This window comes from Salmo salar, chromosome 17 (genome assembly GCF_965601325.2).
Source record: "Salmo salar chromosome 17, fSalSal1, whole genome shotgun sequence".
Lineage (NCBI taxonomy): Eukaryota > Metazoa > Chordata > Actinopteri > Salmoniformes > Salmonidae > Salmo > Salmo salar.
In genome coordinates, this window is record NC_138307.1 from 24,397,545 (window position 1) to 24,424,773 (window position 27,229).

The 27,229-nt window shown below is 45.7% G+C and overlaps 2 protein-coding genes across 2 annotated transcripts in view; both read left to right on the forward strand.

Moving 5' to 3' along the window:
• The window catches only part of LOC106593457 (voltage-gated delayed rectifier potassium channel KCNH8), a 67,845-nt gene extending 61,469 nt beyond the window's left edge, over window positions 1-6,376 (forward strand). Inside the window, exons 9-10 of the mRNA XM_082963302.1 lie at window positions 5,100-5,299; window positions 6,008-6,376. Of these exons, the coding sequence (XP_082819428.1) occupies window positions 5,100-5,299; window positions 6,008-6,376 (569 nt within the window). The remainder of the gene's footprint in view (window positions 1-5,099; window positions 5,300-6,007) is intronic.
• Window positions 6,377-6,547: 171 nt separating this feature from the next.
• Window positions 6,548-27,177, forward strand: LOC145850411 (voltage-gated delayed rectifier potassium channel KCNH8). The gene is made up of 6 exons (XM_082963636.1): window positions 6,548-6,604; window positions 9,682-9,896; window positions 24,799-25,022; window positions 25,814-25,914; window positions 26,304-26,356; window positions 26,513-27,177. Exons 1-6 carry the CDS (start codon window positions 6,565-6,567, stop codon window positions 26,915-26,917), a joined length of 1,038 nt encoding a protein of 345 aa, XP_082819762.1. The 5' UTR covers window positions 6,548-6,564; the 3' UTR covers window positions 26,918-27,177.
• Window positions 27,178-27,229: the final 52 nt, after the last annotated feature.

A 27,229-nucleotide genomic window follows, 5' to 3' on the forward strand; every position in this document is an offset into this window, starting at 1 on the left:
CACTGTTAGGAGGTCAGACACACTCACTCACTGTTATGAGGTCAGACCCACTGACTCACTGTTAGGAGGTCAGACCCATTGACTCACTGTTAGGAGGTGAGACACACTGACTCACTGTTAGGAGGTGAGACACACTGACTCACTGTTAGGAGGTGAGACACACTGACTCACTGTTAGGAGGTGAGACACACTGACTCACTGTTAGGAGGAGAGACACACTGACTCACTGTTAGGAGGTCAGACACACTGACTCACTGTTAGGAGGTGAGACACACTGACTCACTGTTAGGAGGTGAGACACACTGACTCACTGTTAGGAGGTCAGACACACTGACTCACTGTTAGGAGGTGAGACACACTGACTCACTGTTAGGAGGTGAGACACACTGACTCACTGTTAGGAGGTGAGACACACTGACTCACTGTTAGGAGGTGAGACACACTGACTCACTGTTAGGAGGTGAGACACACTGACTCACTGTTAGGAGGTGAGACACACTGATTCACTGTTAGGAGGTCAGACACACTGACTCACTGTTAGGAGGTGAGACACACTGACTCACTGTTAGGAGGTGAGACACACTGACTCACTGTTAGGAGGTCAGACACACTGACTCACTGTTAGGAGGTGAGACACACTGACTCACTGTTAGGAGGTCAGACACACTGACTCACTGTTAGGAGGTGAGACACACTGACTCACTGTTAGGAGGTGAGACACACTGACTCACTGTTAGGAGGTGAGACACATTGACTCACTGTTAGGAGGTGAGACACACTGACTCCCTGTTAGGAGGTGAGACACACTGACTCACTGTTAGGAGGTGAGACACACTGACTCACTGCTAGGAGGTGAGACACACTGACTCACTGTTAGGAGGAGAGACACACTGACTCACTGTTAGGAGGTCAGACACACTGACTCACTGTTAGGAGGTCAGACACACTGACTCACTGTTAGGAGGTGAGACACACTGACTCACTGTTAGGAGGTCAGACACACTGACTCACTGTTAGGAGGTGAGACACACTGACTCACTGTTAGGAGATGAGACACACTGACTCACTGTTAGGAGGTGAGACACACTGACTCACTGTTAGGAGGTGAGACACACTGACTCACTGTTAGGAGGTGAGACACACTGACTCACTGTTAGGAGGTGAGACACACTGATTCACTGTTAGGAGGTCAGACACACTGACTCACTGTTAGGAGGTGAGACACACTGACTCACTGTTAGGAGGTGAGACACACTGACTCACTGTTAGGAGGTCAGACACACTGACTCACTGTTAGGAGGTGAGACACACTGACTCACTGTTAGGAGGTCAGACACACTGACTCACTGTTAGGAGGTCAGACACACTGACTCACTGTTAGGAGGTGAGACACACTGACTCACTGTTAGGAGGTCAGACACACTGACTCACTGTTAGGAGGTGAGACACACTGACTCACTGTTAGGAGATGAGACACACTGACTCACTGTTAAGAGGTGAGACACACTGACTCACTGTTAGGAGGTCAGACACACTGACTCACTGTTAGGAGGTGAGACACACTGACTCACTGTTAGGAGGTGAGACACACTGACTCACTGTTAGGAGGTGAGACACACTGACTCACTGTTAGGAGGTGAGACACATTGACTCACTGTTAGGAGGTGAGACACACTGACTCCCTGTTAGGAGGTGAGACACACTGACTCACTGTTAGGAGGTGAGACACACTGACTCACTGTTAGGAGGTCAGACACACTGACTCCCTGTTAGGAGGTGAGACACACTGACTCACTGCTAGGAGGTGAGACACACTGACTCACTGCTAGGAGGTGAGACACACTGACTCACTGTTAGGAGGTGAGACACACTGACTCACTGTTAGGAGGTGAGACACACTGACTCCCTGTTAGGAGGTCAGACACACTGTCTCACTGTTAGGAGGTGAGACACACTGACTCACTGTTAGGAGGTGAGACACACTGACTCACTGTTAGGAGGTGAGACACACTGACTCACTGTTAGGAGGTGAGACACACTGACTCACTGTTAGGAGGTGAGACACACTGACTCACTGCTAGGAGGTGAGACACACTGACTCACTGTTAGGAGGTGAGACACACTGACTCACTGTTAGGAGGTGAGACACACTGACTCACTGTTAGGAGGTGAGACACACTGACTCACTGTTAGGAGGTGACACACACTGTCTCACTGTTAGGAGGTGAGACACACTGACTCCCTGTTAGGAGGTGAGACACAATGTCTCACTGTTAGGAGGTGAGACACACTGACTCATTGTTTCGGTGGCTAGCATGAGGCATTATAGTGACTGTCCCCCCCACAATGAAAGTTATCACATCTCTGCCTTACTGCCTTGTGGTTCTGTACACACTATCAGCACACTGGGTCGAACACAAGTTTGAACCCTAAAACATGGCCCCCAGCCCTGGCGCCATGGCAACCCCATCCCATAAATACTGTGTTCTCAGATTGCCCATCCAAGACAGGGAGGAGACAGGGAGGGTCACGGAGTTGAGTGGGACGTTATATAAACCGTAACCTTTCGATCTAATTCTAACCCAGATTTCAATCACACAATCATCAGTAGGAATGTTTAGCATCAACACACATCTGATGTTGACGTGATGTTGAGGTGATGTTGATGTGATGTTGAGGTGATGTTGAGGTGATGTTGATGTGATGTTGAGGTGATGTTGATGTGATGTTGAGGTGATGTTGAGGTGATGTTGAGGTGGTGTTGATGTGATGTTGAGGTGATGTTGAGGTGATGTTGAGGTGATGTTGAGGTGATGTTGATGTGATGTTGAGGTGATGTTGATGTGATGTTGAGGTGATGTTGATGTGATGTTGAGGTGATGTTGATGTGATGTTGAGGTGATGTTGAGGTGATGTATGTGATGTTGAGGTGATGTTGATGTGATGTTGAGCTGATGTTGAGGTGATGTTTGAGGTGGATGTTGAGGTGATGTTGAGGTGATGTTGATGTGATGTTGAGGTGATGTTGAGGTGATGTGATGTTGAGGTGATGTTGAGGCTGATGTTGAGGTGATGTTGAGGTGATGTTGAGGTGATGTTGAGTGTGATGTTGAGGTGATGTTGATGTGATGTTGAGGTGATGTTGATGTGATGTTGAGGTGATGTTGATGTGATGTTGAGGTGATGTTGAGGTGATGTATGTGATGTTGAGGTGATGTTGAGTGTGATGTTGAGGTGATGTTGAGGTGATTGTATGAGGTGATGTTGAGGTGATGTTGAGTGGTGATGTTGATGTGATGTTGATGGTGATGTTGAGGTGATGTGATGTTGAGGTGATGTTGATGTGATGTTGAGGTGAGTGATGATGTGATGTTTGAGGTGATGTTGAGGTGATGTTGAGGTGATGTTGAGGTGATGTTGAGGTGATGTTGATGTGATGTTGAGGTGATGTTGATGTGATGTTGATGTGATGTTGAGGTGATGTTGATGTGATGTTGAGGTGATGTTGATGTGATGTTGAGGTGATGTTGATGTGATGTTGAGGTGATGTTGAGGTGATGTATGTGATGTTGAGGTGATGTTGATGTGATGTTGAGGTGATGTTGTGGTGATGTTGAAGTGGTGTTGAGGTGATGTTGATGTGATGTTGAGGTGATGTTGAGGTGATTTTGATGTGATGTTGAGGTGATGTTGATGTGATGTTGAGGTGATGTTGAGATGATGTTGATGTGATGTTGAGGTGATGTTGAGGTGATGTTGTTGTGATGTTGAGGTGATGTTGAGGTGATGTTGATCTGATGTTGAGGTGATGTTGAGGTGATGTTGATGTGATGCTGAGGTGATGTTGAGGTGATGTTGAGATGATGTTGAGGTGATGTTGAGGTGATGTTGATGTGATGTGATGTTGAGGTGATGTTGAGGTGATGTTGAGGTGATGTTGAGGTGATGTTGAGATGATGTTGAGGTTATGTTGATGTGATCTTGACTTCAGGTCTGTAGCTAGTAGGAGGCCAGTGGTCCACACACAGACGACAGATAGGAAGAGGTCTGACAGCACAATAAATATGTTGAGAGTTAGAAGCCTCTCTCATGCTCGGCTTGCTCTCTGATTAACTGAGGATTGCCTCCCAAAACAGTCTAGTGTCAGCGACACACCGTGACATGTCGCTATGGCAACGGAGGCGGCTGGGCAGAGCAGGATGCCAGTTAGGAAGCACTTTGATGCCTAGATTGTGCCAGTCTGAGCCCTGGAAAGGGTTGCCAACTCAGACCACATCCTTAGAGATTACTGTAGAAAACAAGAATGGATAGCTGGATGGATGGAGGGAGGGAGGGAGGGATGGAGGGAGGGAGTGATGGAGGGAGGGATGGATGGAGGGAGGTTGGGATGGATGGAGGGTGGGAGGGTGGGTGGGATGGATGGACGGAGGGATGGAGGGTGGGAAGGAGGGATGGATGGAGGGTGGGTGAGATGGAGGGAGGGAGGGAGGGTGGGATGGAGGGTGGGAAGGAGGGAGGGATGGATGGAGGGAGGGTGGGATGGATGGAGGGTGGGAAGGAGGGATGGATGGATGGAGGGATGGATGGAGGGTGGGAAGGAGGGATGGAGGGTGGGTGGGAAGGAGGGATGGATGGATGGGTGAATGGCTGTATGCATGAATCCACTAACTGTACACCAATATCAATTGTCCAGTAATTGATCAACAACAATTCCATCAAATTAGCACTGTGCTGAACCAGTGAAGACAATCAACCACTCTTCTACCTCTCCCTCTCAACCCCTCTACCCCTCCCCCTCTCCCTCTCAACCCCTCCACCCCTCCCCCTCTCCCTCTCAACCCCTCCACCCCTCCCCCTCTCCACCCCTCCACCTCTCCCCTCCCCCTCTCCACCCCTCCACCTCTCCCCCTCCCCATCTCCACCTCTCCCCCTCCCCCTCTCCAACCCTCCACCTCTCCCCCTCTCAACCCTCCACCTCTCCCTCTCCACCTCTCCACCCCTCCACCTCTCCATCTCTCCCTCTCTACCTCTCTACCCCTCCACCCATCCCTCTCCACCCCTCCACCTCTCCTTCTCCACCCTTCCACCTCTCCCCCCAGCCCTGATGCATGCTGTGGTGTTCGGTAACGTGACAGCCATCATCCAGAGGATGTACTCTCGGCGCTCCCTCTACCACACCCGTACCAAGGACCTGAAGGACTTTATCCGGGTCCACGGGCTGCCCAAGGCCCTGGAACAACGCATGATGGAGTGCTTCCAGACCACCTGGTCCGTCAACAACGGCATCGACGTCAGTGAGGTGAGCTACCAGGTTTTATGAGCTGACCTCATGCTGTGAACAGGTCAAAGGTTACAATCTGTCTCTGTCATTTTAGGTTACTGCCATACAGAGTTTGTATCCAAAATAGATTTCCTATGGGCCGTTCTGGATCGCACAAGGCTAACTGACTTACTTGAAGTGGATTTAGCCAATGGTTATTCTATAAGGTTAACACATTGAATGAGGAAGTGAAAAAAAAGTTTAGTAGACAGATGTGGCATGTGTTCTTTATTCTCCTCTCCTCTTCTCTTCTCTCCCCTTCTTTCCTCTCCTCCCCTCTTCTCTTCTCTCCTGTCTCTCTCCTTTTCTCTCCTCTCCTCTCCTCTCCTCCCCCTCTCCTTCCATCTCTCCTCTCCTCTCCTCTCCTCTGCTCTCACTCTTCTCTCCGGTCTCTCTCCTCTCTCTCTCCTCCCCTCTTTTCTCTGTCTCTCCTCTCCTCCCCTCTTTCCTCTCCTCTCCTCTCTCCTCTCCTTTATCCTCTCCTCTCTTCTCCTCCTCTCTCCTCCCCTCTTCTCTCTAATTTTCTCTCCTATCCTCCCGTCTCTCTCCTCTCCTCTCCTCTCCTCCCTCTCTCTCCTCTCCTCTCCTCTCCTCTCCTCTCCTCTCCTCTCCTCTCCTCTCCTCTCCTCTCCTCTCCTCTCCTCTCCTCTCCTCTCCTCTCCTCTCCTCTCCTCTCTCCTACCGTAGCTGTTGAAAGACTTCCCAGATGAGTTGAGGGCGGACATCGCCATGCACCTGAACAAGGAGCTCCTGCAGCTGTCTCTGTTTGAGTCGGCCAGTAGGGGGTGTCTGCGTTCCCTGTCCCTCATCATCAAGACATCGTTCTGCGCCCCGGGAGAGTATCTCATCCGCCAGGGAGACGCCCTGCAGGCCATCTACTTTGTCTGCTCGGGGTCCATGGAGGTGCTGAAGGACAACACTGTGCTGGCTATACTGGGTAGGGGACTGGCAGTGTGTGTGGGGGGGTGGGGGGGGGGGGTCTGTGTGTGTCTACTTTGTCTGCTCGGGGTCCATGGAGGTGCTGAAGGACAACACTGTGCTGGCTATACTGGGTAGGGGACTGGCAGTGTGTGTGGGGGGGTGGGGGGGGGGGGGTCTGTGTGTGTCTACTTTGTCTGCTCGGGGTCCATGGAGGTGCTGAAGGACAACACTGTGCTGGCTATACTGGGTAGGGGACTGGCAGTGTGTGTGGGGGGGTGGGGGGGGGGGGGTCTGTGTGTGTCTACTTTGTCTGCTCGGGGTCCATGGAGGTGCTGAAGGACAACACTGTGCTGGCTATACTGGGTAGGGGACTGGCAGTGTGTGTGGGGGGGTGGGGGGGGGGGGGTCTGTGTGTGTCTACTTTGTCATGGTGTTGGAAGTGGTGGTATAACTATAAACCTTCTAAAACATCTGTGCAGCCTTCACTGCCAGTCTTTACCATTTAGCTATCATTGTGTGTGTGTGTGTGTGTGTGTGTGTGTGTGTGTGTGTGTGTGTGTGTGTGTGTGTGTGTGTGTGTGTGTGTGTGTGTGTGTGTGTGTGTGTGTGTGTGTGTGTGTGTGTGTGTGTAGACTTCACTGTCTTCACAGGAACATGTCTCTCTGTGATTCATTATGAAGGAGGCCTGTATTATAGATGATGTGTTGGTTATTAATATGGAGGGTTCAGTACAGGAACATGTCTCTCTGTGATTCATTATGAAGGAGGCCTGTATTATAGATGATGTGTTGGTTATTAATATGGAGGGTTCAGTACAGGAACATGTCTCTCTGTGATCCATTATGAAGGAGGCCTGTATTATAGATGATGTGTTGGTTATTAATATGGAGGGTTCAGTACAGGAACATGTCTCTCTGTGATTCATTATGAAGGAGGCCTGTATTATAGATGATGTGTTGGTTATTAATATGCAGGGTTCAGTACAGGAACATGTCTCTCTGTGATTCATTATGAAGGAGGCCTGTATTATAGATGATGTGTTGGTTATTAATATGGAGGGTTCAGTACAGGAACATGTCTCTCTGTGATCCATTATGAAGGAGGCCTGTATTATAGATGATGTGTTGGTTATTAATATGGAGGGTTCAGTACAGGAACATGTCTCTCTGTGATTCATTATGAAGGAGGCCTGTATTATAGATGATGTGTTGGTTATTAATATGGAGGGTTCAGTACAGGAACATGTCTCTCTGTGATCCATTATGAAGGAGGCCTGTATTATAGATGATGTGTTGGTTATTAATATGGAGGGTTCAGTACAGGAACATGTCTCTCTGTGATTCATTATGAAGGAGGCCTGTATTATAGATGATGTGTTGGTTATTAATATGGAGGGTTCAGTACAGGAACATGTCTCTCTGTGATTCATTATGAAGGAGGCCTGTATTATAGATGATGTGTTGGTTATTAATATGGAGGGTTCAGTACAGGAACATGTCTCTCTGTGATTCATTATGAAGGAGGCCTGTATTATAGATGATGTGTTGGTTATTAATATGGAGGGTTCAGTACAGGAACATGTCTCTCTGTGATCCATTATGAAGGAGGCCTGTATTATAGATGATGTGTTGGTTATTAATATGGAGGGTTCAGTACAGGAACATGTCTCTCTGTGATTCATTATGAAGGAGGCCTGTATTATAGATGATGTGTTGGTTATTAATATGCAGGGTTCAGTACAGGAACATGTCTCTCTGTGATTCATTATGAAGGAGGCCTGTATTATAGATGATGTGTTGGTTATTAATATGGAGGGTTCAGTACAGGAACATGTCTCTCTGTGATTCATTATGAAGGAGGCCTGTATTATAGATGATGTGTTGGTTATTAATATGGAGGGTTCAGTACAGGAACATGTCTCTCTGTGATTCATTATGAAGGAGGCCTGTATTATAGATGATGTGTTGGTTATTAATATGGAGGGTTCAGTACAGGAACATGTCTCTCTGTGATTCATTATGAAGGAGGCCTGTATTATAGATGATGTGTTGGTTATTAATATGGAGGGTTCAGTACAGGAACATGTCTCTCTGTGATCCATTATGAAGGAGGCCTGTATTATAGATGATGTGTTGGTTATTAATATGCAGGGTTCAGTACAGGAACATGTCTCTCTGTGATCCATTATGAAGGAGGCCTGTATTATAGATGATGTGTTGGTTATTAATATGCAGGGTTCAGTACAGGAACATGTCTCTCTGTGATTCATTATGAAGGAGGCCTGTATTATAGATGATGTGTTGGTTATTAATATGGAGGGTTCAGTACAGGAACATGTCTCTCTGTGATCCATTATGAAGGAGGCCTGTATTATAGATTATGTGTTGGTTATTAATATGGAGGGTTCAGTACAGGAACATGTCTCTCTGTGATTCATTATGAAGGAGGCCTGTATTATAGATGATGTGTTGGTTATTAATATGGAGGGTTCAGTACAGGAACATGTCTCTCTGTGATTCATTATGAAGGAGGCCTGTATTATAGATGATGTGTTGGTTATTAATATGGAGGGTTCAGTACAGGAACATGTCTCTCTGTGATTCATTATGAAGGAGGCCTGTATTATAGATGATGTGTTGGTTATTAATATGGAGGGTTCAGTACAGGAACATGTCTCTCTGTGATTCATTATGAAGGAGGCCTGTATTATAGATGATGTGTTGGTTATTAATATGGAGGGTTCAGTACAGGAACATGTTAACCTTGAGGAGGCCAGTACACAACACACGATTGGTTGAGACAAGTACACACGTTACATAAGGAGCTAAAATTAGCATGTATCTGTGTGGGGTGGGTGTCTTTATGTCTGTGTGTTGCATCACTTCATGGTGACCTGATTGGCTCTGACTCCCTGTGTGTGTTTCCTATGTATCCCCAGGTTGTGGAGACCTGATTGGCTCTGACTCCCTGTGTGTGTTTCCTATGTATCCCCAGGTTGTGGAGACCTGATTGGCTCTGATTCCCTGTGTGTGTTTCCTATGTATCCCCAGGTTGTGGAGACCTGATTGGCTCTGACTCCCTGTGTGTGTTTCCTATGTATTCCCAGGTTGTGGAGACCTGATTGGCTCTGACTCCCTGTGTGTGTTTCCTATGTATCCCGAGGTCATGGAGACCTGATTGGCTCTGACTCTGTGTGTGTTTCCTATGTATCCCCAGGTTGTGGAGACCTGATTGGCTCTGACTCCCTGTGTGTGTCTCCTATGTATCCCCAGGTTGTGGAGACCTGATTGGCTCTGACTCCCTGTGTGTGTTTCCTATGTATCCCCAGGTTGTGGAGACCTGATTGGCTCTGACTCCCTGTGTGTGTTTCCTATGTATCCCCAGGTCGTGGGGACCTAATCGGCTCTGACTCCCTGTGTGTGTTTCCTATGTATCCCCAGGTCGTGGGGACCTAATCGGCTCTGACTTCCTGACCAAGGAGCAGGTGATCAAGACCAATGCCAATGTGAAGGCCCTGACCTACTGTGACCTGCAGTACATCAGTCTGAAGGGGCTCAGAGAGGTGCTCTGGCTCTACCCAGAGTACGCCCAGAAGTTCATCACTGACATACAGCATGATCTGACTTACAATCTGAGAGAGGGGCATACGGCTGAGGTGAGTACTAGACACACAGTGTAAAATAACGCATTTACTGGGACATACTGGCACTGTGGTGTTCTATCTCTCTCTCTCTCTCTCTCTCTCTCTCTCTCTCTCTCTCTCTCTCTGACTGTGGATTACAAATAGCAGCAGTTTCTCAGAGTGTGCCGCGGCAGCTAAAAATAGCGTGTGAGGGAGGGGGTGGTTGTCCCTGCCTGCCTGTGTCCCCCTCTGCCTACAGCACAAAGCCGCCTGATTAATATAGATCCACAACAAGCAGATGGGTAGGTATAGATGTTTAGAAGTAGATCAGTAGTGAAGGGTGTAGAGGGGAGATCTCCCGATGACTTCAGGGCTACAGTAGATCAGTAGTGAAGGATGTAGAGGAGAGATCTCCCGATGACTTCAGGGCTGCAGTAGATCAGTAGTGAAGGGTGTAGAAGGGAGATCTCCTTATGACTTCAGGGCTGCGGTAGATCAGTAGTGAAGAGTGTGGAGGGGAGATCTCCTGATGACTTCAGGGCTGCGGTAGATCAGTAGTGAAGGGTGTAGAGGGGAGATCTCCTGATGACTTCAGGGCTGCGGTAGATCAGTAGTGAAAGGTGTAGAGGAGAGATCTCTTGACGGCTTCAGAGCTGCGGTAGTTCAGTAGTGAAGGGTGTGGAGGGGAGATCTCCTGATGATTTCAGGGCTGCGGTAGATCAGTAGTGAAGGGTGTAGAGGGGAGATCTCCTGATGACTTCAGGGCTGCGGTAGATCAGTAGTGAAGGGTGTAGAGGAGAGATCTCCTGATGACTTCAGGGCTGCGGTAGATCAGTAGTGAAGGGTGTAGAGGGGAGATCTCCTGATGACTTCAGGGCTGCAGTAGATCAGTAGTGAAGGGTGTAGAGGGGAGATCTCCTGATGACTTCAGGGCTGCGGTAGATCAGTAGTGAAGGGTGTAGAGGGGAGATCTCCTGATGACTTCAGGGCTGCGGTAGATCAGTAGTGAAGGGTGTAGAGGGGAGATCTCCTGATGACTTCAGGGCTGCAGTAGATCAGTAGTGAAGGGTGTAGAGGGGAGATCTCCTGATGACTTCAGGGCTGCGGTAGATCAGTAGTGAAGGGTGTAGAGGGGAGATCTCCTGATGTTTTCAGGGCTGCAGTAGATCAGTAGTGAAGGGTGTAGAGGGGAGATCTCCTGATGACTTCAGGGCTGCAGTAGATCAGTAGTGAAGGGTGTAGAGGGGAGATCTCCTGATGACTTCAGGGCTGCAGTAGATCAGTAGTGAAGGGTGTAGAGGAGAGATCTCCTGATGACTTCAGGGCTGCAGTAGATCAGTAGTGAAGGGTGTAGAGGGGAGATCTCCTGATGACTTCAGGGCTGCAGTAGATCAGTAGTGAAGGGTGTAGAGGAGAGATCTCCTGATGACTTCAGGGCTGCAGCCCAGCTGGAATTCTCTGGATCTGTAAGGATATCTCACACACACATGATATCCTGAGGGTCACACACACTCACACACACACACACACACACACACACACACACACACACACACACACACACACACACACACACGTAAAGACACACACACACGCAAAGACACACACACACGCAAAGGCACACACACACATTTGAAGATACACATACGCACACACACATGCAAACACACACACAAGATCTCCTGAGGGTCACACACACACTGTGTTCTTTTTTGTGTTGCAGTCTGAGAGTGCGCTTTCCCTTTCTGTGGCATGCTGCACATTAATGGTGGCACATGCACACACACACACACACACACACACACACACACACACACACACACACACACACACACACACACACACACACACACACACACACACTCTGAACAGTCAGAACAGAACATTCCCTCCTCAGTGCTGTTCTACCCAGGCATCTCTCTGCTAAATTTAGACCCTCTGATCTAAATATAGGTCTCTACTATGGGGATGTTGGGCTGGTATAGAGAGAAGAGGAGGAGAGACCCTCTGATCTAAATATAGGTGTCTACTATGGGGACGTTGGGCTGGTATAGAGAGAAGAGGAGGAGAGACCCTCTGATCTAAATATAGGTCTCTACTATGGGGATGTTGGGCTGGTATAGAGAGAAGAGGAGGAGAGACCCTCTGATCTAAATATAGGTCTCTACTATGGGGATGTTGGGCTGGTATAGAGGCAAGAGGAGGGGAGACCCTCTGATCTAAATATAGGTCTCTACTATGGGGATGTTGGGCTGGTATAGAGAGAAGAGGAGGAGAGACCCTCTGATCTAAATATAGATCTCTACTATGGGGATGTTGGGCTGGTATAGAGAGAAGAGGAGGAGAGACCCTCTGATCTAAATATAGGTCTCTACTATGGGGATGTTGGGCTGGTATAGAGAGAAGAGGAGGAGAGAACCTCTGATCTAAATATAGATCTCTACTATGGGGATGTTGGGCTGGTATAGAGAGAAGAGGAGGAGAGACCCTCTGATCTAAATATAGGTCTCTACTATGTGGACGTTGGGCTGGTATAGAGAGAAGAGGAGGAGAGACCCTCTGATCTAAATATAGGTCTCTACTATGGGGATGTTGGGCTGGTATAGAGAGAAGAGGAGGAGAGACCCTCTGATCTAAATATAGGTCTCTACTATGGGGATGTTGGGCTGGTATAGAGAGAAGAGGAGGAGAGACCCTCTGATCTAAATATAGATCTCTACTATGGGGACGTTGGGCTGGTATAGAGAGAAGAGGAGGAGAGACCCTCTGATCTAAATATAGGTCTCTACTATGGGGATGTTGGGCTGGTATAGAGAGAAGAGGAGGAGAGACCCTCTGATCTAAATATAGGTCTCTACTATGGGGACGTTGGGCTGGTATAGAGAGAAGAGGAGGAGAGACCCTCTGATCTAAATATAGGTCTCTACTATGGGGATGTTGGGCTGGTATAGAGAGAAGAGGAGGAGAGACCCTCTGATCTAAATATAGGTCTCTACTATGGGGACGTTGGGCTGGTATAGAGAGAAGAGGAGGAGAGACCCTCTGATCTAAATATAGGTCTCTACTATGGGGACGTTGGGCTGGTATAGAGAGAAGAGGAGGAGAGACCCTCTGATCTAAATATAGGTCTCTACTATGGGGATGTTGGGCTGGTATAGAGAGAAGAGGAGGAGAGACCCTCTGATCTAAATATAGATCTCTACTATGGGGATGTTGGGCTGGTATAGAGAGAAGAGGAGGAGAGACCCTCTGATCTAAATATAGATCTCTACTATGGGGATGTTGGGCTGGTATAGAGAGAAGAGGAGGAGAGACCCTCTGATCTAAATATAGGTCTTTACTATGGGGACGTTGGGCTGGTATAGAGAGAAGAGGAGGAGAGACCCTCTGATCTAAATATAGGTCTCTACTATGGGGACGTTGGGCTGGTATAGAGGCAAGAGGAGGAGAGACCCTCTGATCTAAATATAGGTCTCTACTATGGGGACGTTGGGCTGGTATAGAGAGAAGAGGAGGAGAGGAGAGACCCTCTGATCTAAATATAGGTCTCTACTATGGGGACGTTGGGCTGGTATAGAGAGAAGAGGAGGAGAGACCCTCTGATCTAAATATAGGTCTCTACCGGGGGCGTTGGGCCGGTATAGAGAGAAGAGGAGGAGAGACCCTCTGATCTAAATATAGGTCTCTACTATGGGGACGTTGGGCTGGTATAGAGAGAAGAGGAGGAGAGACCCTCTGATCTAAATATAGGTCTCTACTATGGGGACGTTGGGCTGGTATAGAGAGAGGAGGAGGAGAGACCCTCTGATCTAAATATAGGTCTCTACTATGGGGACGTTGGGCTGGTATAGAGAGAAGAGGAGGAGAGGAGAGACCCTCTGGTCTAAATATAGGTCTCTACTATGGGGACGTTGGGCTGGTATAGAGAGAAGAGGAGGAGAGACCCTCTGATCTAAATATAGGTCTCTACTATGGGGACGTTGGGCTGGTATAGAGAGAAGAGGAGGAGAGACCCTCTGATCTAAATATAGGTCTCTACTATGGGGACGTTGGGCTGGTATAGAGAGAAGAGGAGGAGAGACCCTCTGATCTAAATATAGGTCTCTACTATGGGGACGTTGGGCTGGTATAGAGAGAAGAGGAGGAGAGACCCTCTGATCTAAATATAGGTCTCTACTATGGGGACGTTGGGCTGGTATAGAGAGAAGAGGAGGAGAGACCCTCTGATCTAAATATAGGTCTCTACTATGGGGACGTTGGGCTGGTATAGAGAGAAGAGGAGGAGAGACCCTCTGATCTAAATATAGGTCTCTACTATGGGGACGTTGGGCTGGTATAGAGAGAAGAGGAGGAGAGACCCTCTGATCTAAATATAGGTCTCTACTATGGGGACGTTGGGCTGGTATAGAGAGAAGAGGAGGAGAGACCCTCTGATCTAAATATAGGTCTCTACTATGGGGACGTTGGGCTGGTATCGAGAGAAGAGGAGGAGAGACCCTCTGATCTAAATATAGGTCTCTACTATGGGGACATTGGGCTGGTATAGAGAGAAGAGGAGGAGAGACCCTCTGATCTAAATATAGGTCTCTACTATGGGGACATTGGGCTGGTATAGAGAGAAGAGGAGGAGAGACCCTCTGATCTAAATATAGATCTCTACTATGGGGACGTTGGGCTGGTTTAGAGAGAAGAGGAGGAGAGACCCTCTGATCTAAATATAGGTCTCTACTATGGGGACGTTGGGCTGGTATAGAGAGAAGAGGAGGAGAGACCCTCTGATCTAAATATAGGTCTCTACTATGGGGACGTTGGGCTGGTATAGAGAGAAGAGGAGGAGAGACCCTCTGATCTAAATATAGGTCTCTACTATGGGGACGTTGGGCTGGTATAGAGAGAAGAGGAGGAGAGACCCTCTGATCTAAATATAGGTCTCTACTATGGGGACGTTGGGCTGGTATAGAGAGAAGAGGAGGAGAGGAGAGACCCTCTGGTCTAAACATAGGTCTCTACTATGGGGACGTTAGGCTGGTATAGAGAGAAGAGGAGGAGAGACCCTCTGATCTAAATATAGGTCTCTACTATGGGGACGTTGGGCTGGTATAGAGAGAAGAGGAGGAGAGACCCTCTGATCTAAATATAGGTCTCTACTATGGGGACGTTGGGCTGGTATAGAGAGAAGAGGAGGAGAGACACTCTGATCTAAATATAGGTCTCTACTATGGGGACGTTGGGCTGGTATAGAGAGAAGAGGTTGAGAGACCCTCTGATCTAAATATAGGTCTCTACTATGGGGACGTTGGGCTGGTATAGAGAGAAGAGGAGGAGAGACCCTCTGATCTAAATATAGGTCTCTACTATGGGGACGTTGGGCTGGTATAGAGAGAAGAGGAGGAGAGACCCTCTGATCTAAATATAGGTCTCTACTATGGGGACGTTGGGCTGGTATAGAGAGAAGAGGAGGAGAGACCCTCTGATCTAAATATAGGTCTCTACTATGGGGACGTTGGGCTGGTATAGAGAGAAGAGGAGGAGAGACCCTCTGATCTAAATATAGGTCTCTACTATGGGGACGTTGGGCTGGTATAGAGAGAAGAGGAGGAGAGACCCTCTGATCTAAATATAGGTCTCTACTATGGGGACGTTGGGCTGGTATAGAGAGAGGAGGAGGAGAGACCCTCTGATCTAAATATAGGTCTCTACTATGGGGACGTTGGGCTGGTATAGAGAGAAGAGGAGGAGAGACTGTAAGTGTTGTTACATAGATGCTGTGTTCACTATGCATGATTAATACATAATTCAAGGTTTATTTGATGTAGTAAATAAATACATGATTTATTGATGTATAGATAAGAATTTAAATGTGATGTAACAGGTAAATTAACGTTAGGCCATTAATTGTGTTTTTATGTTCCATCCCGGAACTAACGTTCTCTGTTGTGTTACTGCTACGGAATTTGTTCATTGACTGTGTGCAATCTAACTTAAGCAGATCTTAGTCTGAGTCATAATTGTTGGTGGCAGAGGCTAAGAAAGACAGTAAAGGGACTTTCATGGGACTTTAAGAATTCAAGAACCTCTTTTCAGGACAAGCAGCCAACGAGGTATTTTGTTCAACCTATAGAACTTTGTTTATAGTCGCGCCAAGTTCCATTTGTATTGTCGCGCCAAGCGCCATTTGTATTGTTGCGCCGAGCGCCATTTGTATTTCTTTGTTTCAGTACTATAATTTATCAACGTTACTGTGTTCATTCAAACATATAGTTCTCACGGCGTGACGTGGATGCATCGGAGAAAAATACGTGCAATGCAATAAACGCCCGTTTCAAAGAACCAACCTGTGTCTGTTGTCGTGAAGAGAGCTACAGTGAGAACTCGCCTGCTCAACACGGGTAGGAGAGACAACAAGATCGCCGCGGGTAACGACGCAACGAAGATCCAGCAGATCAGATAAGCAAAGCCCATGACATTGTCGGCTTAGCGACAGCAAGCAACGGTGATTGGACTGTGTTGAAAGCGCAACTTTTCAGGCCAAAAGCACTCTACCACAACATTCAAGTTAAGTTGGTATGAGAAGTGGTTCTACTTTGAAATTGCAACTAAGGACTCAGCTCTATGAATCGTACATACTGTGCTTAGCCTACATGTTTTGGGGATAAATCGAATGTGCTGGTGTTTGTGGTTGTTACGTGTTACGAGATTTAAAGGGAAACTTAACTCCATAAGCAAGTGAACACGTTTTGAGTAAAGATAAAAGATAATCATACATTGAAATTAAGATTAATGTTTTATGAAAAGTGGTGTTAGCCAAGCTTAAAGAGCAATTTAAGCAAAGTTTAACCTCTATGGGCTAGGTGGGACGCAAGCGTCCCACCCGTGGTGCACTCCATCAACAGCAGGTGCATTTCAAGAGCGGCAAATTTGAATCCAAATAAATGTCAAAATTCAAATTTTTCAAACATACAACTATTTTACACCCTTTGAAAGATAAACATCTCCTTAATCTAACCACGTTTTACGATTTCAAAAAGGTTTTACGGCGAAAGCATAAATTTAGAGTATGTTAGGACAGTACATTTACAAGAGTTGTGTGTAATGTTGTGCCAATTCAAAGACAGGCGTCACCAAAACCATAAATCAGCTAAAATGATGCACTAACCTTTTACAATCTCCAACAGATGACACTCCTAGGACATTGTGTTAGACAATGCATGCATTTTTAGTTCTATCAAGTTCATATTTATATCCAAAAACAGCGTTTTACTGTGGCGCTGATGTTCAGGAAATCGTTTCCCTCCAATAACCGGCATTCAAGTCAGCACCACAAATTAAATAATTAAAATTAGAAAACATTGGTAAAATATTATATTGTCATTTAAAGAATTATAGATTTACATCTCTTGAACGCAATCACACTTTGCAATAATCTGAGCACTGCGCCCAGAAAAATACGCGTTGCGATACAGACTAGCCGTCATGTTGGGGAGATCTAAAATCGAAAATACTATGTAAATAATCCATTACCTTTGATTCTCTTCATCAGATGTCACTTCCAGGTATCACAGGTCCATAACGAATGTAGTTTTGTTCAAAAAAGCTCATCATTTATGTCCAAAAATCTCCGTCTTGTTAGCACATGATCTAAGCCCGCCGGACTTCAATTCATGAACGAGGGGAAAAAATATATTTACGTTCGTTCAAACATGTCAAACGTTGTATAGCATAAATCATTAGGGCCTTTTTTAACCAGAACATGAATAATATTCAAGGTGGACGAATGCATACTCTTTTATAACGTATTGGAACGAGGGTACCCAACATGAACTCGCGCGCCAGGTGTCTAATGGGCCATCATCGTTCCATGGCTCTTGTTCGGTCAGATCTCCCTCCAGAAGACTCAAAACACTTTGTAAAGGCTGGTGACATCTAGTGGAAGCAATAGGAAGTGCCAAAATATTCCTCAGCCCCTGTGTTTTTCAATGGCATAGGTTTAAAGGTAATACAACACATCAGGTATCCACTTCCTGTCAGAAAATGTCTCAGGGTTTTGCCTGCCAAATGAGTTCTGTTATACTCACAGACACCATTCAAACAGTTTTAGAAACTTTAGGGTGTTTTCTATCCATGTATATGCATATTCTAGTTACTGGGTAGGATTAGTAACCAGATTAAATCGGGTACATTTTTTTATCCAGCCGTGCAAATACTGCCCCCTAGCCCCAACAGGTTTTAAAAGGTACCTCCACTGATGTGAAATTATTTTATTATGTGAAGTGATATGTGATTTAATGCATTATATGCATATGATTAAGGTTTATACTAAGTTTATTTGTACCAAAGTAATTTTCAATCTTATTTTGAAATTGAAGTCAACTTGAAGTCTAGCTAAGTTTAAATGCTGATAGTTATCTTGATGCAATACTGAAGTTTATATTTAGAAGTTAGGCTACCCACCTAGTCTTCACACAGTTAAGGAATTCATACAGTTATTAACCTTCCTGGCTAATCACATTTAGGCCTACTGTAGCCTACATTCACCCATAGCCTAATATAAATCTAATTCAAGCTCAATAGTTGAGACACACATACCACATCCATCTCAAAATGTCAGACACAAACACTGAGACATGCCGTGAAATTACCGAATCACCTGCTCAAACCGACGCAACAGACACAGAGTCTGCAGAAGAAGTGGAAAGGCTACGAAGAAGTGAAAGAACCCGATCCCTAACAGAGAAAGGAAAAGAACTTCAAGAAGAAAGGCTGAAGAGTGTACAACGTCGGTACAGGATCATCCATGAGAAGTGGAAGTATCATGCAAGAATAGGCAAGGAAATATTGACTGATTCAGCCTCCGAGGACGAATTAAATGAGCTGATTGAGAACATGAAAAGCACCTGTTCTGATGTACAGGTCATTTATGAAGAGTTACGTAGAATGCAAACTCCTGAACCAAACCTGCGACGCAGAATTGACACGTGCATTTCGCTTTCAGGATTTATCATTCAAAAGGCAGAAAGGCAACTTAAAGGGCATACATCAGATGAGGAGGAAGAACCTTGGCCCGATGTTGGCTCGATCCTAGACTCAACAGGTTCTCTATCAAGGCCACCGTCTCGTCGATCAAAATGTGTTTCTATCCACTCTAGCATCCACTCAGTTAAAAGAAATGAGGCTGCAGCTGAAGCTGCCGCATCCAAGGAGATTTTGGCAGTGTTGGATGAACAAGAAAGGGAAGTGAAAGAACTTCAAAGGCTAGAGGCTGAAGGAAAACAGCGGCTGACACAATTTGAATCTGAGAACCTAGCCAGACAACAGGCAATGCAAGACAAGCGTAGAAAACTTGAACGTCTAGAGGAAGTGAAGAAGTTGAACGCTGCAAGAGCTTGAGTAAAGGTCTACGATCAAGTCGAAGACAATTTTGAGACCACTGACTTTCTGCATGATGTTGAACCAGCAGGAGAACTTCAAGTTCTTAACCTCACAGTTCCTCCAGACCGCCCTCAATCTCTACCAGTCACAACGCAAGCCCTATATGCCTCAAGTCCCTCATTCATTCCTCAATCTCTACCAGTCACAACTCAAGCCCTATATGCCTCAAGTCCCTCATTCATTCCTCAATCTCTACCAGTCACAACGCAAGCCCTATATGCCTCAAGTCCCTCTGTCATTCCTCAACCTCTACCAGTTACAAGTCAAGCTCTTAGTTCCCAAAGTCCACAATTGGTACCTCAAGCTCCACCAACTTCAGTGTCCATGCATCAAGTGCAGAACAGCTTTGATCTGGTCAACATGCTAGCAGAAGCTATAAGTGCCAATCATCTCCCAACACCAGAGCCTGCATTATTCACTGGAGATCCTTTGAAATTCAAAGACTGGCAGCTATCTTTCGAAACATTGATAGATAGGAAAAACATTCCAAAGAATGAAAAACTGTATTACCTAAGGAAGTACTTAGGTGGTGCCGCAAAGAAAGCTGTTGAAGGATTTTTCCTACTAGGCACTGAAGCAGCATACGACCCAGCCTGGCAGCTGTTGCAAAAACGTTTCGGAGACCCATTCATAATTGGGAAGTCCTTCAGAGACAAGCTGCATGGATGGCCAAAGATAAGCTCTAAGGATGGTTGTGAACTAAGAGACTTTGCAGACTTCCTCAAGAGCTGTGAGGCTGCAATGCCCCACATTAAGACATTGGAAGTTCTCAATGACTGCAATGAGAGTCAAAGGATTCTGCTGAAGTTGCCAGATTGGCTGGTATCCAGTTGGAACCGCAAAACGATGGAAGTCAGACAAGCAAACGCTGGGTACCCACCATTTAAGGTGTTTGTAGACTTTCTATCAAAGGAAGCAGATCTCGCTTGCAATCCTATATCCTCAATACAAGCGCTCAAGAGTGTGGAAAGCGAGAAACCAAAGCATCCACGAAGTCAAACCATTCAAGCAAAGACACTGTCCACAAACACAACACAGAGCAACATCCCATCATGCATTTTTTGCAAAAGAACAGGACATGTCCTCGTCAAGTGCAGAAAGTTCAGTGAACAGACGGTTCAAGATCGTGTCAAGTTTGTGCAAGCAGAAAAGCTTTGCTTTGGATGTTTGAAGACCGGTCATCACTCAAGAACGTGTGATAACAAGAGTACGTGTGAAAGATGTCAGAAGAGACACCCGACATGTTTGCATGATGACAAGTTCAAGGAACATCAAAGGTCGACACCTCCAAAGGTAGACGACTACTCAAAGCACAGGGCAGACACCAAGGAAATAGCTGCAGCAGCAATAACCAACAGAGTCATACAAGAAGGCCTAAGCACACAAACATCCTCAATCATACCAGTCTGGGTCTCGTCCACAAAACAGCCAGATCAAGAAGTTCTCGTCTACGCTCTCTTAGACACACAAAGCGATACGACTTTCATCCTAGATGAAGTAGCCCAAGACCTCAACACAAACAAAGAGAATGTCAGTTTGCGGCTGTCCACAATGTCTACAAGGTCAACAGTCATACCCTGCCAGAAACTGACAAGTCTACAAGTGAGAGGGTACAACTTAAAGAAAAGGATCCCATTGCCACCACTTTTCACACGAGAATTCATTCCAGCAGACAGGTCGCACATTCCAACTGCTGAAACAGCTCTAAAATGGCCTCATCTGGAACAATTGGCAGACAAGATTCCACCACCACTGGATTGTGAAGTAGGCCTTCTGATCGGCTATAACTGTCAACAAGCCCTTCTTCCAAGGGAGATCCTGTCCGGTGAAGAAAATCATCCATATGCACAGCGAACTGATCTCGGCTGGAGCATTGTTGGCTGCTCAACTCAAGCAAGTGACTACGGTGATGCAATAGGAACCAGTCACAGAATCATAGTGCGACAAGTGACACCTGCCGTGCAGCCATCAGTTGAGCTGAAGAGAGAAGTACACTTTGTGTGCAAAACTCAAGTCAAAGAGATCAATCCAACAGACATAATCAAGGTCCTCGAATCTGATTTCGCAGATCACACTGCAGATGACAACCCAGTTTCTCAGGAAGACCTTCTCTTCTTGTTTAAAGTGAAAGAAAGTATAAGGCAGAAGGAAAACGGCCACTATGAACTCCCACTTCCTTTCAAGACGGACAAACCTAATCTCCCAGACAATAAACGAAGTGAAGTTCAGCTGAAAGAGTCTAACTGGCTGAAAGGACCCAACTTTCTTTGGCAGCGGAGTCTTCCACGTGAAGAGGAAATGGTGGGAGAAGTAGAAACAACCGACCCTGAGCTTCGCAAGGCCCATGTCCACGCAGTCAAGATGAAAGAAGTGAATTCAATAGTGAATCGCTTCATTAAGTTTTCTGACTGGTCCAGAGCAGTGAGAGCCATCGCCAGGCTCCAGAAATTTGTCAGGGAATTCAAAGGACTCACCAAGAAACTAGTGGAAGCTTGCCAGGGTTGTAGAAGCTCATCCTACTGCAGACGGCATGGTGCGAAAGCTGAAGCTACTAGTCAGTGACACTACACTTGGTAAAGGAAAACCATACACTAGATCAGTCCACCTTGAAAGGCCTATTCACAAGGTAGTTACCTTACTAGAGGCTAACTAAATCACATGCGTTCATTCAGACTTAAAACATTTTATTAATTATTTTCATAATTTTGTTTAAAAGAAAATCCCACATTCCAAGTTAATGAGTGATTTGGTGGGAGTGTAAGTGTTGTTACATAGATGCTGTGTTCACTATGCATGATTAATACATAATTCAAGGTTTATTTGATGTAGTAAATAAATAAATGATTTATTGATGTATAGATAAGAATTTAAATGTGATGTAACAGGTAAATTAACGTTAGGCCATTAATTGTGTTTTTATGTTCCATCCTGGGACTAACGTTCTCTGTTGTGTTACTGCTACGGAATTTGTTAATTGACTGTGTGCAATCTAACTTAAGCAGATCTTAGTCTGAGTCATAATTGTTGATGGCAGAGGCTAAGAAACACAGTAAAGGGACTTTCAAGGGACTTTAAGAATTCAAGAACCTCTTTTCAGGACAAGCAGCCAACGAGGTATTTTGTTCAACCTATAGAACTTTGTTTATAGTCGCGCCAAGTTCCATTTGTATTGTCGCGCCAAGCGCCATTTGTATTGTTGCGCCGAGCGCCATTTGTATTTCTTTGTTTCAGTACTATAATTTATCAACGTTACTGTGTTCATTCAAACATATAGTTCTCACGGCGTGACGTGGATGCATCGGAGAAAAATACGTGCAATGCAATAAACGCCCGTTTCAAAGAACCAACCTGTGTCTGTTGTCGTGAAGAGAGCTACAGTGAGAACTCGCCTGCTCAACACGGGTAGGAGAGACAACAAGATCGCCGCGGGTAACGACGCAACGAAGATCCAGCAGATCAGATAAGCAAAGCCCATGACATTGTCGGCTTAGCGACAGCAAGCAACGGTGATTGGACTGTGTTGAAAGCGCAACTTTTCAGGCCAAAAGCACTCTACCACAACATTCAAGTTAAGTTGGTATGAGAAGTGGTTCTACTTTGAAATTGCAACTAAGGACTCAGCTCTATGAATCGTACATACTGTGCTTAGCCTACATGTTTTGGGGATAAATCGAATGTGCTGGTGTTTGTGGTTGTTACGTGTTACGAGATTTAAAGGGAAACTTAACTCCATAAGCAAGTGAACACGTTTTGAGTAAAGATAAAAGATAATCATACATTGAAATTAAGATTAATGTTTTATGAAAAGTGGTGTTAGCCAAGCTTAAAGAGCAATTTAAGCAAAGTTTAATCTCTATGGGCTAGGTGGGACGCCATTTGTATTTCTTTGTTTCAGTACTATAATTTATCAACGTTACTGTGTTCATTCAAACATATAGTTCTCACGGCGTGACGTGGATGCATCGGAGAAAAATACGTGCAATGCAATAAACGCCCGTTTCAAAGAACCAACCTGTGTCTGTTGTCGTGAAGAGAGCTACAGAGACCCTCTGATCTAAATATAGGTCTCTACTATGGGGACGTTGGGCTGGTATAGAGAGAAGAGGAGGAGAGACCCTCTGATCTAAATATAGATCTCTACTATGGGGACGTTGGGCTGGTATAGAGAGAAGAGGAGGAGAGACCCTCTGATCTAAATATGGGTCTCTACTATGGGGACGTTGGGCTGGTATAGAGGCAAGAGGAGGAGAGGAAAGTAAACAAGAGGTGGAGGAGGGGGTGAACACGGGGGAGAGAGAGAGAGGTTCAGATGAAAGGAAAATGGGAGAGAGGGGGTTGGAGGGAGAGGGAGACAGATGCGTTCACACTTACCCGATGAACAATTAATAAGCTAATTATAGTACATCAAAAGGATCTTGTCTTCCTCCGATGAAGGATTTATTTTTTATTAAAGATAGAGGTGGGGGGGCAGAATAAATAAGGAAATGAAACACAGAGAGCAGAACAGTCCTGGTTTTGCACGACTAGGATTCCTATTATAAAGGATTTTAGGCTTCTTATAGTAGTGTCATTGTGAATAGTGTTTGTCTTCATATGTCAGTATTGTGAATGTTAATTTGTCTTATATAACGTGTATTATCCTCATGTAAAATATAATTCTGAAATATCATTGTGCAGCAGTCATTTAGCACTATTGTGTCTTCATGTTGTGAATGGTAGTGTATTTATCTTGATATCCTAGTATTGTGAATGGTAGTGTATTTATCTTGATATCCTAGTATTGTGAATGGTAGTGTATTTATCTTGATATCCTAGTATTTTGAATGGAAGTGTATTTATCTTGATAGTATTGTGAATGGTAGTGTATTTATCTTGATATCCTAGTATTGTGAATGGTAGTGTATTTATCTTGATAGTATTGTGAATGGAAGTGTATTTATCTTGATATCCTAGTATTGTGAATGGTAGTGTATTTATCTTGATATCCTAGTATTGTGAATGGTAGTGTATTTATCTTGATATCCTAGTATTGTGAATGGAAGTGTATTTATCTTGATAGTATTGTGAATGGTAGTGTATTTGTCTTGATATCCTAGTATTGTGAATGGAAGTGTATTTATCTTGATATCCTAGTATTGTGAATGGAAGTGTATTTATCTTGATATCCTAGTATTGTGAATGGAAGTGTATTTATCTTGATATCCTAGTATTGTGAATGGTAGTGTATTTATCTTTATATCCTAGTATTGTGAATGGCAGTGTATTTATCTTGATATCCTAGTATTGTGAATGGAAGTGTATTTATCTTGATAGTATTGTGAATGGAAGTGTATTTATGATGATACCTGGAATGCAGCAGTGTTGTCAATGCTAGTCTTTATGTTACATCAATGAGTCCTCTGCTGATCAAACTTAAACATCAACACTCAATCCTTCCACTTTTCTCTCCCTCTCCTACCCCCTCCCCATCTCTCTCTCTCTCTCTCTCTCTCTCTCACAAACACAGATGGACTGGGTGACTAACGGTGGTATTGTGAAGAAGCTTTCCTCCATCAAAGAGGACGAGGAGGGGTCTGAGGAGGCTCAACACTCGCCCCTCCCCAAAACGCCCCGTTCCCCTCTGGGTCTGGGATGGGGGCTGCGCTCGCCCCTGCGTAGCCCCTCCCGCCCCACCACGCTCCAGATTCCTGTGGTGAGCTTCAGTTGCGCCCCTCTGGACCTCAATCCCAGGTAGGAACCCTCCGTCAGTCAATCTGTGATGGTTTTGATGACATCAGCATCCAGTGCAACTTTTATTATGACAATTGAAATTGACTACGGTTCTCGTACCACAGGCTACTGAATGAGCTATGAAGACATACTATAGGATCAAAGAAAGGAAATATAGGATTATAGGCAATTATTCCACAACCTTATTCTAGGCTATTCCAGATCGTCTCTACCAGTCAGAGTGGGGGAGTGTTTCAGAATGATGCCAGGTCACAGAGGGACAATGGCCACTTTGTTTACTACCTCATCATCTGGCTGATAGTGCTTAGAGCCTATTTCACAGTTTAGCACAGCGCACGTTGTGCAGATCCATTCATTTATGTTGTGTTCAGATCACTGTTTATATCAGGATCAACAGTTCATTGGTGTTCTTCTGCCATCTGGTGGCCACAATACAAACTGATATACATGTCTGTTTCTCTCACTCTCTCTCTCTCTCTCTCTCTTTCTCTCGCTCTCTCTCTCTCTTTCTCTCTCTCTTTCACCCCATCTCTCTCTCTCTCTCTCTCTCTCTTTCTCTCTCTTTCACCCCATCTCTCTCTCTCTCTCTCTCTCTCGCTCTCTCTTTCACCCCATATCTCTCTCGTTCTCTCTCTCTTTCACCCCATCTCTCTCTCTCTCTCCCTCTCTCCCTCTCTCTCTCTCTCTCTCTTTCACCCCATATCTCTCTCTCTCTCTTTCACCCCATCTCTCTCTCTCTTTCTCTCCCTCTTTCACCCCATCTCTCTCCCTCTCTCTCTCTGTATCTCTAGGTTTGTAGATGGCACTGAGACAGACAGTGTTAGTAGTTTGGGCCAGAAGTTTGACTTCAGCCCCAGTGTGACCCAGAACATCCCACCCAGCTCTAGTCCAGGTAGGCCACATTCATAACCTCCTAAACACAATACTGTACAGCATTGCTATGCATAGTGATATCCTTTAATCTAGATGAGCACACACAACTGTTCTGGGATATTTCAATGTGCTGCTAAGTGTGTTTTATAACTCTTTAGAACTTATTTGCTCTCTTTCCTGCATGAGCTCTCTCTCTCCCACCGCCGATGTCGATTAAGGCAGCCCCCCGCACCTCTCTGATTCAGAAGGGTTAAATGTGGAAGACACATTTCAGTTGAATGCATTCAGTTGTGCAACTAACTAGGTTTCCCCCTTTCCTGTTTTCTCTCTCTCTCTCTCTCTCTCCTCTCTCTCTCTCTCTCTCTCTCTCTCTCTCCTCTCTCTCTCTCTCTCTCTCTCTGTCAACAGGAATGCAGGAGGATGCAGAGACCGTACAGACCATTACTAAACTGACAGAAGAGGTGAGTGACATATGGCAGCACCACTGAGGAATAACTGCCATTCCTAGACTGGATTTTAATGGCAATTCTTAACTTTGCCCTATTTGTTCCTCCCTCTCCCCTTCTCCCTGCCCTATGCCCTAATCTCTCCCTGCCCATGTCCTGCCCCCCTCCCAGATGACTAGCCTATCCCTGCAAGTGTCACAGGTCAGCCAGCACCTCCAGGAAATGACACGGCTGCTCAAGCCCCTCCTCCAGCCCCTCCTCCTCCAAGGCTCTTCCCAGTCCGTCCTCTCCTCCCTTATGGCTGCCCTGACTCCGCCCACCAGTGAGACTCTCAGTAGCTCCGCCCCTCCACCTCCCAAAACTCCTTCCAACACCAACTTACTGCTGTTGGAAGATACAGAGATAGGGGAGGTAGGGAGGGAGAGGAGACACCCGGATCGCCACTTCCAGACACCTTCCGGGGGTCTGACACCCATCCCCCTGCCCCATCCTCACCCGGCTTCTATTGGGGCAGAGATGACCCCGACTAGCCCTGTTCAGCTCAGCTTCATCGATGAGGAGAGGCCCACTGTCTGAGAGAAAGGATTCACCAACACAGGACTGGCATGACGAGACTGTCATCCTGGCATGGCTGGCATGACACCCCTCATATCACTGCATGAGGCACATGCCCACGGCTGCCCTGGGTTACTGTTTATTTAATACTAAGATAACATGAAGTAAGTTATTATTACCACATGTATTTTTCCTAATATGAAATGTTATGAACTGACCAGTTATTGTTATACCATATCTATCACTGGCTATGATTAAATGAAACACATCAAAAATATAAACGTCTTGTTTTACAGTTTAGGCTCTAGTTGGTTTGACGCAGAGTGACTGCAG

What these genes read in the sequence shown, in the direction of transcription:
- LOC145850411 (XM_082963636.1), top strand. Translation starts at nt 6,565, where the DNA reads ATGGAGGTGCTGAAGGACAACACTGTGCTGGCTATACTGG. An exon ending in CCTCTGGACCTCAATCCCAG is followed by an intron (nt 25,023 to 25,813) that starts GTAGGAACCCTC and finishes CTGTATCTCTAG; the next exon opens with GTTTGTAGATGGCACTGAGA. An exon ending in CCCACCCAGCTCTAGTCCAG is followed by an intron (nt 25,915 to 26,303) that starts GTAGGCCACATT and finishes CTCTGTCAACAG; the next exon opens with GAATGCAGGAGGATGCAGAG.